Source organism: Colletotrichum paranaense (genome assembly GCF_030867605.1).
Source record: "Colletotrichum paranaense strain IMI 384185 chromosome Unknown Scaffold_8.1, whole genome shotgun sequence".
Classification (NCBI taxonomy): Eukaryota; Fungi; Ascomycota; class Sordariomycetes; order Glomerellales; family Glomerellaceae; genus Colletotrichum; species Colletotrichum paranaense.
In genome coordinates, this window is record NW_026848966.1 from 511,795 (window position 1) to 527,336 (window position 15,542).

Sequence of the window (15,542 nt, forward strand, 5' to 3'; positions counted from 1 at the left end):
GATGGTGACGGCTATGCTTTGAGACGAGAGATTGGGTATCGTCGTGGCGAACAAGCCCCGTAGTAAGACCATATGTGTTCAAGACTGTTGGTTCGATGCTAAATGATCCATCATCCGTCAATGCCATTGACCCCGCACTTCACCCAAAGTTAGTAAGCTGTGCAAGACCCGGGTGATGTCAAAAATGGCAGTTCAAGAAGGCGGCTAAGCGTAGTTCCGGTCTATGCCACTGGCGTCTACTGCATATTCCGCAAGTCCGAAGAATTTGATCAGTTTGGTGAAGACCCAACTTCACCCGGGCTCTTGGTCAAAGAATGACTGGATATCCGTCGCCATGTCGCCTACAACTCCGAGATGCCGCATGAACTCTGGTGGATTTGCCGACCTATTTCAATTTGTTAGATACCGAGTCCAATACGATATGCAAAATGTTCGCGTATTTACCAATCAGCTGAGTCGAGATCAGCGAGGCTCATGAAGAGTTCACCGCCAATGCTCTCCGTCGCAGTGTCCATAAGTTCACTGAAGCTCACCTGCGCTTCTGGCTGAAACTGCCGCAGGTCCGATTGATGAGCAGATGTGGATTCTGTTATGGCTTCCATTACCGCTGGCTCGCTTTCGGCGATTTCACTGCGAGAAGTTGTAGGAGGGCTGTGTCTCTGGGAAATTTTCTTTTGGGCATCAGCAAGGGCCGTCTTTAAGGATTGCAAATCCCCAAGAGATCCTCCGAGTCCCTGTGTGCTATTCATTCGGTATTCGTAAGCGGCTTCGAGGCTATTGAGAAAGGCTATCGATGTCGGAGGCATGCGAAATGTCTTGGTGGTGTCGAGAAGTTTAAGAAGAGATTGCTCTTGAACAAGCAGTTCCGGGGATCCCTTGCTGGGCACTCTATATGGTGTACCCTTGAGGCGTTGCCCTTGTGTCGTAAGAGTCTCGGAAATACTGGCGCAAGCGAGACGGAGATTCGTATCCTGTGGCGTATTTGCAACATCATGCTGATTTCCATGGTCCGGCAGACGACGCTTCCTCCATTCTTCAAAGTCCCTGATGATATGATAATAACGGCCAATATTGTCGCTTCCCATCTCGAGTCTCACAATATCATTTAGAATGGAAACAAGAAGGAAGAAAGAATTGAACGTGCTCAATGTCAGTCCTGGAGTGTGGCTCGGCGGCTGCGCCTGGTCATCCAAATCTTTTGAATGCCACGGCTCCCATTCTTCCATGGACTCTGTGACAAGCAAGCCAAAGCGCTGTGCGTCCGAGGAGTCGAGATATGGCCGTGACTTTGCCAAGCCTGCGATGAGCGTGTCAAGGACAAAGACGCACATAAGTGTTCGCCGTGTGCCCTCGTCTTTCTGCAAGGGCCCATCGCCATTGACAGTAAGAAACGACATGGCAGCTGAGTATGTGGCTTGGCCGATTGCGAGCCACGCGGCTCCAATGTCTTGCTCTTCCAGTCTAATAAGTGCCACAATGAGTACGGCTCGTATGTGACCGATCTCATACTTTCCATTGTCTTTGGCTAGAATATCTGTCGCTGACTCGAGGAAGGCCTTTGAAAGCTCCAAAGATCCCGACTGGCGCAGGGAATAGGCCATGACTGTCCAGAGAAAGCAGGGATCTCCGCTATGTATAGCATTTGATGTGTTGGCATCCTTATCGTTATTGGCTTTAAGGTAGACCAATCGCATAAGATCATGCTTCTGCACCACGGGTAGCCATGAATGTGTGTTGGCGAAGTACACGTCCAGTAGCTGTGCCCAATTTGGAGGGATCTGCGGCGGGGAGGTATGGCGTTGTGGTGTTGGGACCTGTGACATAACCAAGGCATTTTGTGGGAAAGTCGGCTGAAGCGAATAGAGTGAGAGAGTCGAATCGATATCCTGTTTTGATAGAGTGACTGTTCCAGTCGGTGAGTAGTCGGGTTGGCTGGCGTTGGTATATGCGGGAGTTATCATGTCTGGTCCGTTGTCAACGTTAAGGATCTGGTCTGCCGAGAACTTGGCTGCGAGTTTGGTGGCCTCCCTAATGCCTGAGTCGAACTTCTTGAAGGCTTCGCCATCTTCGAGGCTTTCTGCAAATTCATCGACAGAGAGAAGTCTCTCTACCGTCTTCGAAGTGGTGCTTGTCCTCCAAGACTCCGCCAGTGAATCAGTGACATCCGTTTTGGAGGATATCAGCAGACTCAAATCTTGTAACCCGAACCTCGGTCGTCGTTCTTCGCCGTCAAGTATCGCAGCCAGCCAGTCATCAGCGTCGTCGATAGTGTTGACTATCATGCCAAGAAGTAGCTCAAGAGCTCTTACGTATCCAGTGCGTAGCCCACGTTTCTTCGCAGGCCCGTAGCTACAACTACGTCCGATGCTCAGGCAGGAATTGCATGAGGGGCGAATCCCATCGCATCGGTCTTTACGCCTTCGGCATTCGTTGCAGGCTCGGGTAACGCGTAATCTGACTTTTCCTCGTGCTGTTTTCCCTTCGTCGGATTCTTCTGTAGCGTCGGTCTTGTTCCTTTTCGTTCGTCGCGAGGTCGTTGGTGATAGGCCATCATCGTCTTTGCCCCTAGATTGTCGCTTGGGTGGAAAGGAGGCCATCTTGCCAGCCTACTCGGTGTGACTGGAAGCAGGCCCGCAGGAACATTGAATCATAGATTCGATGGAGACAGTCATAGAAACCACTTTGATCAATTAGGTAGATTCCTCGCAGCGTTTCACAGTATTCAAAATACAGAGTAACTAGAGGCACTCGGACAGAATGCGTGGTCAAAGCCCCACTAGCTGCATGTACTTACTAGAGAAATGCGTCAATGGAGGTATGTAATACAGCAATAGCTGCCATGCTGCCTTGCAACCAAACTTCTCTAATTGCGTGCTTAGGACAAATGCGAAACGACTGATGTTTTTCTTACGATCTGCTCATGAATACACTTAAAAATGAGTTATAAATGATACGAGTCTCATTGCAGTGTCTTGGGCAGCGAGGTACTCGGCCATGTTTGAAGTGTTCTACAATGTTTCTCTCGACCACTATAGGCAATATGCTAAAATGCAGCATACGTGAGTGTCCGATCTCGGGCGGCTAAGATCTTTGCCGCCTAGATTGCCCACTTCAGCAACCAAATTGATGTCACTGGTCGCTGCAATTTTCATAATTATGAGTGGTCGCGGGGTTCAAACTAAGGATATGAGCATAAGGATAGAACAAAAGATCTAATTACATGCCTGCCAATCCGGGAAGAGCAGTGACAGACAGCGCTTCCATATGCCACAGGCCGCAATTGGAACCTGTAAAATTGCAGAGAAAGCCAGAATTTGTAATTACGGCGAGTCCAAAATTATTCGAGCTGTAATGAAATATAACCAATGAAAGTATTTGAACCTATTGTGGTCGCGGATCGCAAGTTTGGTCTAATTTCCTTTGCTTTCAGCGTTCCAGGAGTCGTTCCTCCACGCAGCTGAATACGCCCGTTCCCCCTCAGTGGAGTCCTTGATGCTGTCCAGATAGGACCGGAAGGATTTATTCATTGCCATCACGTCTTTGAAGTGTTCGGCCTCCACAATGATCTCCTGCGTCTGGTCGTAGTCCGAGGCATCTTTAGCCTCATACTCGGCAAGCGCGATGGCTGTTTGAAAGGCATTGCGAATCTCACGACCGTTCCAATCCGTGTACTCAAGCACCTCCGGTGTCTTCAAAAATTTCTTAGCACCATTGCTGATGCGAATTGCCCCCTTTCGCTCGCGGTTGAGCTTCGCAAGAAGACTATCCCAAATCTTTTCACGACGTGCACCATCCAGCGGATCGAAGCCAATAACAGCGTGGACACGAGACATGAAGGCGTCATCAATGTGGCCGACTCTGTTGGTTGTGAGAAACAGAAGACCTCCAAAGTACTCTATCTTTCGTAAGAAGGCTATTGTATGAGGGCAGTCAGTAGAAGTCTCACACACGCATTGCGCCGACGATACATAAACGTACCCGATACGATTGCGTTGCGCTCAATGTCCTTCTTCTCACGCCGCTCGAGGAAGACGTCACACTCGTCTATGAGAAGAATGGCGCGCCATTTGTCGGCCATCTTGAACCACCTAGTCAGTTCCTCTTCTACGGACGCATCTTGGGTGCGTAAATCAGATATCGTGAGGCTGATCAAGGGCTGCTTCTTCCGCATAGCAATCGATTCTAATCTTGTCAGAAGTGCAACATCGTCATCTACGAGGACTCACACATACCGACTGTGTAAGTTTTTCCCACGCCAGGGGGCCCTGTAAAGGCTATTAGCATTGATACTGAGCTCATACTATGAGTAGTGAGTGTACATGTACTTACCGTGAAGAAGGATGACGACTCCTTCACCCTTGTTCTTGATGTAGTCTGCTGACCAGGGCTTCGCAGTCAATTGGCGTTCGGCTAGAGCCTTGATAATTTTCAGCTTCTCTCCACTAACGATCGCTTCAGGTACTTCCTCCTGTACCAGGTCTTGGATGCTTCCCACATGTGCCGAGACTATTCACCGTTAGCAAATTGGTTCCAGGCGACTTGAGCGAGGCAGTGTTCAGTACCCCAGGTCTTCGCTGGAAGAGTGAAGCCAGGTACAACTGGGCAAGTGATAAATTTGTGAGCTGCTGTCACTGGATCTCTCGAGTCTTTCGTGGGATCAAGCCATAGGGGCTGCAGTACACCCGAAGGACCGTTAGTTGGCCTTGCCTGATCAGGTGCAGGTTCCGAGACCAAATCGAAACTCCACTCGTCTTCGTCAAAAGTTGGGTAATTTTGATCACCATAGGCATTGAGAATAATCTTCCCCTTGTACTGATTTGGTGTTAAACTTTAGTTCGTTTAGAATGAGTATTCGCATACCTTTTTCCTCTTCTTGCTCATCAACTCGCCATCGTAATGGGCATATTCATACCCCCTCCAGAGCATGTCACAGATCTGATCACCACGACTCTCGAATTCCTTCTTCCGCTCGCCCTTGGAGTATCTCTCTGGAAAAACATCCAGATGTTCGACCTTTTTCTCGCCTTCAAACTTAGAGATGTCGATGGTATTGGTCACAGTGACCAGTGTTCCGTAAGACCAATGCATCGCGAGGAACCATATCTTCACCTTCCATCGTTCTGGGAGATTGTCTTCTGCGTCCGGGGCGCATTTTTTGGCATCTTCGACGATGCAACCTATCCACTGGTGGTCCCACTTGCAATAACTTTGCGTACCAGGTCGTAGTAGATACCAGAGGTCATCCCAGGTAGTTGTGGGCGAGTCCTGTCCCAGCCGTCTCTGCATGGGTTCGAGCTTACTCTTGACGATTGGATTCAAATATTCAAGCAACACGCCCAAGTGTTCAAGTTTAGTCTGTTGACCATCCGTGACCAATTCCGGGGAATCCTCCCGAGAAGCATAGATCTGGCCCAATTTCTCCCAGTTATGCAGCAGAACTCCGTAAGGTTCGTGGATTGTGATGGTCTCTCCAGTCAGATTTTGCCCAGGATAATAGTCGACGGCGTCGCGGATCAGCTCGGACAAGTACGGGGAATGAACGATGATGCGTGAACTTCCAATCCCTCTTATGGCCTTGTCGCTCATTGTTTCTTTCTTGATTATACCGTTTTCGTGATTCCTTTCGATGGGTTGCTTTATGTCACCCTTGAGCCCAACATTCATGTTGGTGACGACCTCAATTACAGGCTTAGCTTTCTCATCGTGTGGAGGAACTTGGGATGGAAATGGCTCATCCTGGGAGTAGTCAAAGTCCTGACCGTTGTGATTGTAACAGGACGCCGTGTAACGTATTTTCGATGGCTTCCGAGGAGGCTCGGTCTCCTTAATCGTGTCTTGGGGAGAGATGTCTTTGATGCCTGTCGCCTCAGTCTCAGAAATATTTGGCTTTTCTGACGCTGATCCATTCACTGGAAGTTCGTGAGCAGGCATGGCTGTGTCGATGTCTGTGATAGTCGCTATTGCCGACATTATTGCAAGTTCAGGATCTTGTAGGGGATGACGCCCTCAGAGGTGCGTACACCTAATTAGCTGCTACTCTTCAAAGAAATCGAGCGCCGAACCAGTTACTTTGCTCAAACAACGTGCTTTATAACCTTATGATCCCCGGAACGGATGCATGCTGTGCCCCTGCGACATCGCCTGTCTCCGTCCCTAATCCATACCCACGGAGGATGGGTTTCGAGACGCCGAGCGCACCTCCTTGCCCTGCCAGCAGCCCACTAACCCAAAGCGAAAACAATTGTAGACGCAGATGAGATTTGACAGAATGTGGCAGATAATCTCATTGGCTTAGTCCAGGACTTCCACACTGTCAGGCGCGGGGGTAACAGCAGATATACTCTTTTAGGATATTGCCAAAAGACCCAAGTGCCAGCCTGCCTCGATGAAGCCGACAATCTCTGTTGCTTATTGGCTCATATCACTCATGGTTGCCAATACATCGGTATGAGCGGCAAATATCAAGCAGGCTCGCTACGCTAGATAGGCTTACTGCAGAGCGAGTATTGGCACGGTGAGACGGGGTTCTCCATCTCTAAGAATAACAGGCGCCTGACCCTTGCCAGTTTTGATATAGCAGAGGGGTTGTATGACGCCGTCGAGGGAGTCGAGGCTGATCTTTTCCTTGCACACTTGGTACAGATTGATACCTTCAAAACGAACGTCCGGCTTCGAGGCCTATGGGTCCCTCTGTCTCAGCTACCGTTGACATCGAAACCATTGGTGGGGTTTTACGCTGATGCTCATCAATCTTTACGAGCCACGCTTACATGGTACTCTGCGGCATTTCGGGCTACCACCCCGATTTTGAAGCCATTCGCCAGAACATTCTGAGAGCATCTTACTCGCTGGCATTGAACTGAGTGAGGCCTCAGCCTGACCTACTTTTAGCCATTCGATGGCAAACACCAGCAGCAGCTGCCTAGATAATTTGCTTGCACGAATTCACGGCTGACCTTTCCTTATTTGCTGGTAGGTAACACACACTCTTTCTTCTTTATGACCCTCCAACATTTCTAAGAATGCCGCAGGCTCAATTGATTCACTTGGATCTCGAGCGGAAGTAAATCCCACTGCCATGATATCTCAGAGCGCCAAAGCAGCTGAGCCCGCTTTGCGAATGGTGCGTCGTTACACTGACCAGATGCAGCGAGAGAGCACTGGTGGCAACTTACCGCAAGTACATGCAATCAAAACATCAAGTGCCCTCATTCCTGACATATCAATTTTGACATTCTAGACAAGCTCTAGCTACGAAAGTAGACTTAGAGAGACGAGATGAAGCCATTGGTAGAACCATTTCTGAGGTTTCGGCCCTAGAATCGCTAGAAGTTTACCAAGGTACGAGCTTAGGGTAAGGTTCACCAAGAGCTCCTTGCTACTTGTATTTACTTTGTGCTGATAATTCCACGGACAGAGACGTCGAGCTTCATGACACCGTTCTCTTAGCAGGCATATCCCGGGATCTAGAGACACAGTGGCCCAAGGTCGTCAAATCTTTACCGAAAGGCGAGAGGGATAGCATTCCCTCTAAACCCGATATTCGAACGTTTGGCAGACTTTTCAATCAAGCGCGAGACAAGCTCAATGCCAAATCGAGCACAAGATCTGGCAAGATCAAGTCTTGGTTTGTCGGAGTGGCGGAAACTATCAATAGCCACAAATACTTGCTCAAACTTCTACCTGAAGGAGACAAATACACCTCAGTCTTGGTTGGCTCTTTCACACTGCTGATCCAGGTATGATTGTCTCTTTCAAGCACCCACTCACCCGTATTTGTCCACGTTGGAGCAATTGAAGATTGCTAATGAACCATAGGTTGCGGTGACGTACAGTGACACTGCAGAAAACGTATCCGAATGCCTAGAACGCCTTTCAAGCCAAGTGTCGCTTCTCAGAAACGCCCTCGGGGCAAATCCCCGTCGCCAGTATATCAGGTGGCAAGTCAGCAAGTTCTATTGCCACTTGTTCCAATTTCTCGTATTTATCTTGACCGAGTGGCTTTCATCCTCCTCAAAACGCTTCTTCAACAGTTTTGGAGACGGTCTTTTAAGCGCCTGCGATACAGCAGTCAGGAAGATGACCGCCTGCAAAGACGATATCATGCACAGCATTATTCTCATTCAGCAGAGTACTATTGATGACATGAATGCAAAGCTTGACCGGCTCGGAAGTCTTGTCCAGGCCAGTATGGTTGGCGCCGCTGTCGATCGATCTAGACTGTGCGACGCTCCGAGGGTTTCTTCGCTAACTGAAGTGGCGTCATTCAAGACTTTACCACAAAGTCAGGATACTACCGCAAAATCCGGGAGCAAAGAAGATAGCACGTCTGAAGGTTCTAACAAGCGATGTCATTCCAGTAGCGGTAAGGAAATAGTTGAGCCGGAGATGCTTGAAGATGAACTCAGCGACGAGAGGGATCTCTGGACATTGGAAAAAACCCAGGAGTCCCTGAAGCACTTGGAGACATTCCATCAGGTTGCTCATATTGCATCTCTGACGTCCCCATTGAAGCAAGTGTTCGTGAGTGCAGAGAAGCGGGCTTATCTCGTGAAGCTAGTCTCTTCGAGGCGATCGGTAGCTCTCTGGATTGAAGTGCCCGGTGAGTAATCTCCCTTTCTTACAGCATAAAAAGATCATCTGGCTAATTCTCATTAACGTTGAGACGACGACGAACCGCCTTCGCACGCGACTTTGCTAGCAGCCCAAATGGTTCACGATCTCAGTCAGCTGAATATTCCCAGCCTCTGTCACTTCATCCATCGACCTAAAAGCGCATCTTTGGACCGCGAACGGGCGCTCTTAGAGATGGTGTACTCCCTGGTCTACCAGATATCCCGGGCTCTTCCTGAGCATGCGCATTTCGAGGCAGGTGTTGTCGAAAAAGTCAAATCGATTCCTCCGATCCCGCAGACCCGTTCCGAGGTGACCCGCAGCTTAGCTCCAGCGATCAACCTACTTGAGTCCTTGTTGGAATATCTTCCCCCGCTGTTGTTCTGTGTAGTAGACGGGTTTCAGCTTCTCGTGAGAAAGTCGAACTCTCCGGAGATGAAAGCAGCCACCAAGCAGTTCGTCGCTTGTATCTGCGAGGCAGCAACGCGCCAGCTCACAGATCAGCCGTCGATTTTCAAATCGCTTTGGACCACGGATGGGCCCTGCAGGGACTTACAGCAAGCTAGAAAGAGCCGAGCTCTGGCACATTTGGGATACGAGGACGATGAAGAATTTGAGTCAATGGCTCTTCGTGGTAGAGAGATGTCGCCACTGACAGAGGGGTAACCTTTCATTCTGGCCAAATCCATGTCCAATGTTTGGGAAGTGGTTTAACAAATTTATTTGATCGAATTTATTTATGCCTTGGGCTTGATATTCTTAACGGCATGATCAATGGCGTACCCATATCCATGAATTCCCAACCCCATAATAACCGCAACCGCCTTGTCGCTCAAATAGCTGTGATGTCTGAAGCTCTCTCTCGCGTGCGTGTTGCTAATGTGCAGCTCGATGAAGGGGATATCGACGCCCAGCAGCGCGTCGCGGATGGCGACGCTCGTGTGTGTGTAGGCGGCAGGGTTGATGATGATGACGTCGACGTTGCCCCGCGCCGCGTGTATGCGCTCGACGATGGCGCCCTCAGTGTTGGATTGGAAGGATTGCAGGTCTGCGCCGAGAGACTTGGCGTGCTCTTTTGATTGCGTCTCGAGCTGAGAGAGTGTGGTGGAGCCGTAGATGTGCGGTTCCCGGGTACCGAGGAGGTTCAAGTTGGGGCCGTTGATGAGGAGGATTGACTTTGCCATTGCGATTGCTGTTCTGGACTGTTCGTGGTATTTCTAGAGGTTTGTTCGTCTTGTAGGACAGGTGGAACAAGCTTCGTAGGACGATTTGCGAGGGCAATTGATGATGTACAGGTGAGATATCGAACTTGCAAAGGGAATTAGATGCAGGATCCAAAGATTTCAAGTAGGGAGCTGGAAATAAAAACTGGTTAAACACTTTCCCCAGGTTCCCCTCAAATCATCTCCGCGTGGACCGAGTCAAGCCCAAATCGCTCCGTGAATCGGTGCGGGGAAACAAGATGCGGGACCCCGCGCCCCGCGATCCCAACGCGGCAAAGTCTTCATCCGTTCGGCCTCTCACCAACGCACCGAGATGGAAGAGCCGGATAATGTGCCGAATAGCGAAGTGCTCACTAATACGATGGCCTCGTGATTGGCTTAGTCACTTACATGATGTCTTTTCCGGCATATGAGGTCTGCATCGCGGTAGATGCTCATTATTGAACCCCAGGTTTGCAAGGAAACGGTGATCACTAGGCAAATCACTCCTTGAAAACATGCCTGATTTACACAGTCTTCCTGCAGGGTCCCGTCCCATCAACGCCATCCGCAACAATGGGCCAGATCACTTGGTTCTAGAAAGATTGAAGTTGAGAGAATTGGCAGAAGGATGGCCGTCTTACAGGTAAAACATCGCCCAATTTGTGGTCAAATGAGCATCACTTTGGAAGGTTGTAACTGACCAGCATTGATCTCCAGGGACGCCTGCGAATGGGAAAACTTCGAGTCCATCTTCCACCCAGGGGCCTACGTCTACACAACCTGGTCAGGCCGCGTTCCTTTCACAGACTTCATCGCGGCTTCCAAAGCAGGGATGGACAAAGGCGCCTTTATCATGCACCGCTGCCACGGCTGCAGCACAGATATCAACGCCGAGGGCACCAGGGCCGTGACCAAGCTCAAGGCGACGATTACACAGCGCTTCGAGATTGACAGCGTCGAGTTTGACGTAGAAGCTGACTGCCGCTTCTGTTTCTACTTTGAAAAAGTGGGAGATCGATGGGGCGCACGTCTGGTACGGCATTGGTATGAGAAGGATAAGGTGATTCCCTGCAACCCGGCCAAGTTCCCTGAGATTGATGAGGGAAAGTTGGCTGCGTTTCCTCCTGGGTACAAGTATCTCGCGTATTTCCAGGAGCTCACGATGGGAGTCAAAGTTCTTTTGAATATGCCTGGGCATCGGCGTCATGCTGGGACGGTGAACCTGGACAAGCACGACTTACTTTACTGGCAGGCCAAGGAGTGGCTTGAAGGAAATGCCATAGACGTGTAGAGGACTGGCAAATACGATATAATGGTGATCAAAGAAACGCCTTCCCGAAATCCTTTACATGATCTTCAGATTCTATGTCGCAGACTAGGTGGTGAAGTATTCTGCGCAAAACATAGTGCTACACACACACTGCTGTCGGATGGTTGGCCTCACCTTCATAGAACTTGATCTCCTTCTACCTCAACAAAAAGTAGAGACTGAATTGAGGGTAGAATATCCGAATTTCCACCCGAGTTTACTAAGTCTTAAGCTCTGTCTACGGCATAACATTCTATCATCTCTCATTGATCTTAGCCTGCATGGCAGCCTTCATCGCCTCGACTGGTGCTTCTTTCCCAGTCCACAACTCGAATTGGGCATAAGCCTGTTCCTCCAGTACATCAACACCCTTAAATATCGTCCAGCCCGGATACCGTGATGCCGTCTTCATCATACCAGTAACCTGCGGTCTATACGCCATCTCAACCAAAACTCCCTTCTCAGCGCCAAACAGCCCTGCAGGTATCTTCTCCTCGTCAAAGTCATCCGCAGGAACGCAGGCGACAATGACTCTCAAAGGAAGTCTATCCAAGCCATCTCGCTCCCTTTCGGTAGATACGGAATCTTCCAAGGTCTCAAAGACCTGGCAATCAAGGGCTGGGAACTGTTTCACCATCTCGGCCGCCTTCGATATCGTCCTGTTCACAACGAGAAGCTGCGCAATCCCCAACTCCTGGATCGCATAGCAAGCCGCGCGAGCCGCCCCACCAGCACCCAGAACCAACGCAGTCGAGGACCGAAGATCCGATATCCCGCTGCGCTCGATACATCTCCTTATCCCATGCCAGTCCGTATTATCGCCCACAAGTCGCCTATACCGCTTCTCCGGGTCCTCCTCGACGATGACGGTATTCACGGCCCCAATCTTCTGGGCGCAGGGAGTGACTGCATCCAAGAGCTTGCCAATCTGTAGTTTGTGCGGAAAGGTGACTGATGCGCCGCCGAAGTCATTGGCGTTGATGATGGATTCTACCGAGGCGTCGACGCTCTCTGTCTGGTGGATACCGTAATGATGTGGGAGGGCAAGTTCTCGGAATCCTGTGTTATGAAGGGTTGGAGAGAGGGTGTGGGAGATGTTATGACCGAAGATGAAGAAGTTCCTCTTCAGGATGGAGGGGTTTGCTTCCATGGACCCCATTATCTCTCAGGCTTTGGCGTCGTTGACAGCTTGGCTTTGCTAGCTCGTGATCTGAGCTAGAGGTGTGGAAAAGTTTGAGTGCGAAAGGCTTCGTGGGCGGTTTCGGTTCGATATGACTGCAGCTGGCACAGAAATATCCATGCTATACTCAGTAAACCTACACTGCGATGTTAAAATGACACTGCGATTATGGCGCCGTGATATTGATCGTTCATCGGCATCATCGGCCAGAAGCTTGGCGTGTGTCTTGTCAGGACGGTAAAGGTCTTTCCCGCTACCATCAGGCTAGCCACCACATGCGCTTTTTGTGGGCAACGTTTCCTCATGAGAGATATTTCCCACACACTTATTGACTGCACATACCATTCTAACAGTGAATAATTCCATCGACTGCTCATAATCAAGTGTGGTGAAGAAAAGATCATCATTGAAACGCTACGCTCACATGAATGCTAACCTTGCCAAGATTGCTACCCTCTAGTTGGCATCTTGCCCCCTTCTGCAAGCCTTTCCTTATACGCTCGCGAAATCAATTCACGCATCATCTCGATCGGAGGTTTGCGTGCTGTAAAGAGCTCAAATTGTCTCTTACCCTGTTCCGGCAAAACACTTAGGCCGTCGACGGCGATCCACCCCTGGTCGCTCATGCCACGGATCTGCTTCAGGAGAGGTGTTTCCAGAGGCGTATACGATAGCTGCGAATGTATGTTAGCAGTGTCACCTCATTCGATCCGTTTGCAGATATCGAACTTACCTCAATGGCTACTCCGCCTGTAGGACTAGCCAGCCATCCCGGAGGCAGACTCGTATCAGCCGACGACTCCCCGTCGATCTCACGCGTGGAGATACACGATACCACAATGGTTGGAAAGTCAGCGTCGTCTGGCCACTTATCATCTTTGGATTCTATAACACGAATCGTGGGACTGTTTGGAGGAGCGTCAACTTTCGGCGAGGCGTTGACCTCCGTCGGCGTCGATGCCCCGTCGCTCGTGAATCGGTACCCGTTGAAGTGCCTTACAACCTCTTCAGCCGTCCTCGTCGTTCGATTGTGTATAAGCACGGTGCGGACACCAAGCCTCAGAAGCCCGTATATGGCTGCACGAGCCATACCTCCCGCACCCACAACTAGCGCCGTTGTCCTCCTCTTGACGCCGTTGATGGGAGACAGGTTGTGCCGAATGCGGGTGTGTATCCCGATCCAGTCCGTGTTATCGCCATACAGAGCAACGACTGGGCCAGCTCTGTTGCGATCAAGCAAAGACTCAATGTTCCGCGACCGCAGAGGCACCAGCGTGTTGACGGCGCCAATGGCCCTGGCTTCTGGGCTCGTAAAGTCGACAATGGCAAAGACCTCCTTCTTGAAGGGAGCTGTGATACTCGCGCCTCCAAAGTTCTCGTCGGAGATGAGCTTACGTAGGTGATTTAGGGTAGGCTGGTGAAAGATCTTGTACTCGTGCGGCATACCGCAGAATTTGAAGGCGGGGTTATGCATGCTTGGCGACAAACTTGTGGATGCGTTGGTGCCGTAGATGCCAAAGTACATCGGGTCTAGGAGAAAGGAAGAGTAGAGTGCCTTTTGCGCCTCGTGGATCGTCAAGAGGCAATGAGGCGAGCCGCCTGGTGCCAGTCTCCGAAGCAAGTTCATGGTGACCGGCGTGAAGGTCGGGTTCATGAAGCAAGACATGCGGCCGAGGCGGCCTGTGTTGTACGCAATAAGCGGGATCGTCACATCTCTGGGCTTGCCGGCGCCATGCTTGAAGTGCTGAATCTCGAAATTGTCCTTGGTTGACTTTGCCTCGCGACATATTCGGACGACGTCGCAGCCCAGGTCCTCGGCCAACCTCATCTTGTCCTCCAGACCTGGGTTCCGCCAGCCGCTTGGAGAGAGGGAGTTGCAGGTGTAGTGGGCGATGATCTTTGTTGTTCCTTTACTTGCGACTAGATCTCGGATGATGTTCTCGTCACAGCGGAGATCTACGCAGAGGTACTCTGGAGCGAGACGGAGGCCGTGGTCTAGGACGCTAAGGTAGTATGCGGAGGCGTGTTCTTGCGAGAAGCCGCTCATTATGCCAGTAGATGAGGATTCGAGTTCGAGATTGAGGATGATAGGGAGACGAGTGAATCTCCTGACGGCATAGAGCAAGCGACAGACGCGATTCGCAGTTGCATCATCGAAATCGGCCGACGTTGCCTGTAGTTCCCTCACAGGGATGACTAGTTCCGCAACATCGGCTGTTGTCGTGATATTTCGAAGCTCCGCCCCGGCGGTCTCTACCAATGACATTGGCAAGTTGAGAGAATATGTGTATGGCCGGCGCTCCAGTGGTAATGAAGCAGAGCCCTCGGTGGCACGGTACCGTTCCGAGCCCTGCCTGTCGCTTTCCATGATGCTGTCAATGAGTCCGAGAAAGTCGTACTCCACCCGCTTTAACGCAAGAGACCTCGGTGACTGGTGGCCGGGGATAGTGGCGAGCTCGCCCGAGGCCTTCCCTAGGGTATCTGAAATGTTGTAAAATTCAAAGTTGGATATCGATCGATGCGTTGGACCACTAAGTTGAAAGAGTCGTGTGATAGCCTCAGTATCCCATACCTTGAGATGCTCCTTCACGTCTTCCGCATCTCTCAGGACATAGATGATAGGATGCGTCTGTCCATATTCCGCAAGCCACGCCTGCCCCGTCTCTTCCACAGCTCCTGGCCCGCACGCAATAATAGACTTTGTCGGATTCTCGAATAGCATGGCATGCAGAAGCTTCAGCTCTTCCCTTCGATATTCAGCAGTACCGTGCTGTGTCTTGTAACTGGCTCGTGAGAGGCCCGTCATCTGGAAGAATTGCTGGTCCGCGTCGAGTAAGCGGAACCCTAAAGCGCTGGCCGCGATCACGGCGAGAGTTGAGCGGCCTGTGCCCCGGATTCCGACGAGCACGATGGAGGCGTCGGGGGCGTAGCTGCGTCGGCCGGGAGTGAAGCCGTGCCATGATGCGTGTGGCGGTGACTGTTGGCCAAAGGGCTTAGTTGAGTTGACGGCTGGGCCGACCAGCGGTAGAGTCGGCATCGTATTAGAAGCCAGCTTCTCCTTGGAAACAAAGCTTTTTGGCTGTTGAGTGTGGTCCTCGACTCAGATGAGGTTGATAGCACCTCAAATTTGGAGAACCTGGGGAAGACGGCGCTGGCATGGACCACGGTTGGGATAGGATTCTGGATGTATCCACATCCCTCTGGCTTCGCCTGCTTATTCCAACAGCTCGAATAG

The 15,542-nt window shown here is 50.8% G+C and overlaps 7 protein-coding genes across 7 annotated transcripts; 2 read left to right on the top strand and 5 right to left on the bottom strand.

Annotated features, from left to right (window-relative positions):
- Positions 1–291: 291 nt before the first annotated feature.
- CPAR01_10024 (uncharacterized protein) lies at positions 292–2,597 on the bottom strand (the record flags this gene model as incomplete). Its single annotated transcript, XM_060494287.1, has 2 exons — positions 292–385; positions 445–2,597. 2 exons carry the CDS (start codon positions 2,595–2,597, stop codon positions 292–294), a joined length of 2,247 nt encoding a protein of 748 aa, XP_060346469.1.
- Positions 2,598–3,410: 813 nt separating this feature from the next.
- Positions 3,411–5,970, bottom strand: CPAR01_10025 (uncharacterized protein; the record flags this gene model as incomplete). The annotated part of the gene is made up of 6 exons (XM_060494288.1): positions 3,411–3,913; positions 3,979–4,182; positions 4,233–4,265; positions 4,330–4,506; positions 4,563–4,812; positions 4,861–5,970. The coding sequence occupies 6 exons, from the start codon at positions 5,968–5,970 to the stop codon at positions 3,411–3,413; spliced, it is 2,277 nt and encodes a 758-aa protein (XP_060346470.1).
- Positions 5,971–7,418: 1,448 nt separating this feature from the next.
- CPAR01_10026 (uncharacterized protein) lies at positions 7,419–9,279 on the top strand (the record flags this gene model as incomplete). Its single annotated transcript, XM_060494289.1, has 3 exons — positions 7,419–7,739; positions 7,819–8,602; positions 8,666–9,279. Coding segments are annotated over 3 exons (1,719 nt in total), but the record flags the coding sequence as incomplete, so codon positions are not given.
- A 71-nt stretch (positions 9,280–9,350) lies between these two features.
- CPAR01_10027 (dehydroquinase class II) lies at positions 9,351–9,797 on the bottom strand (the record flags this gene model as incomplete). Its single annotated transcript, XM_060494290.1, has 1 exon — positions 9,351–9,797. One exon carries the CDS (start codon positions 9,795–9,797, stop codon positions 9,351–9,353), a length of 447 nt encoding a protein of 148 aa, XP_060346472.1.
- A 536-nt stretch (positions 9,798–10,333) lies between these two features.
- Positions 10,334–11,109, top strand: CPAR01_10028 (catabolic 3-dehydroquinase; the record flags this gene model as incomplete). Its single annotated transcript, XM_060494291.1, has 2 exons — positions 10,334–10,461; positions 10,536–11,109. The coding sequence occupies 2 exons, from the start codon at positions 10,334–10,336 to the stop codon at positions 11,107–11,109; spliced, it is 702 nt and encodes a 233-aa protein (XP_060346473.1).
- Positions 11,110–11,383: 274 nt separating this feature from the next.
- On the bottom strand, positions 11,384–12,286 carry CPAR01_10029 (shikimate-5-dehydrogenase; the record flags this gene model as incomplete). The annotated part of the gene is made up of 1 exon (XM_060494292.1): positions 11,384–12,286. One exon carries the CDS (start codon positions 12,284–12,286, stop codon positions 11,384–11,386), a length of 903 nt encoding a protein of 300 aa, XP_060346474.1.
- A 470-nt stretch (positions 12,287–12,756) lies between these two features.
- CPAR01_10030 (uncharacterized protein) lies at positions 12,757–15,344 on the bottom strand (the record flags this gene model as incomplete). The annotated part of the gene is made up of 2 exons (XM_060494293.1): positions 12,757–12,981; positions 13,041–15,344. 2 exons carry the CDS (start codon positions 15,342–15,344, stop codon positions 12,757–12,759), a joined length of 2,529 nt encoding a protein of 842 aa, XP_060346475.1.
- Between the last annotated feature and the right edge of the window lie 198 nt (positions 15,345–15,542).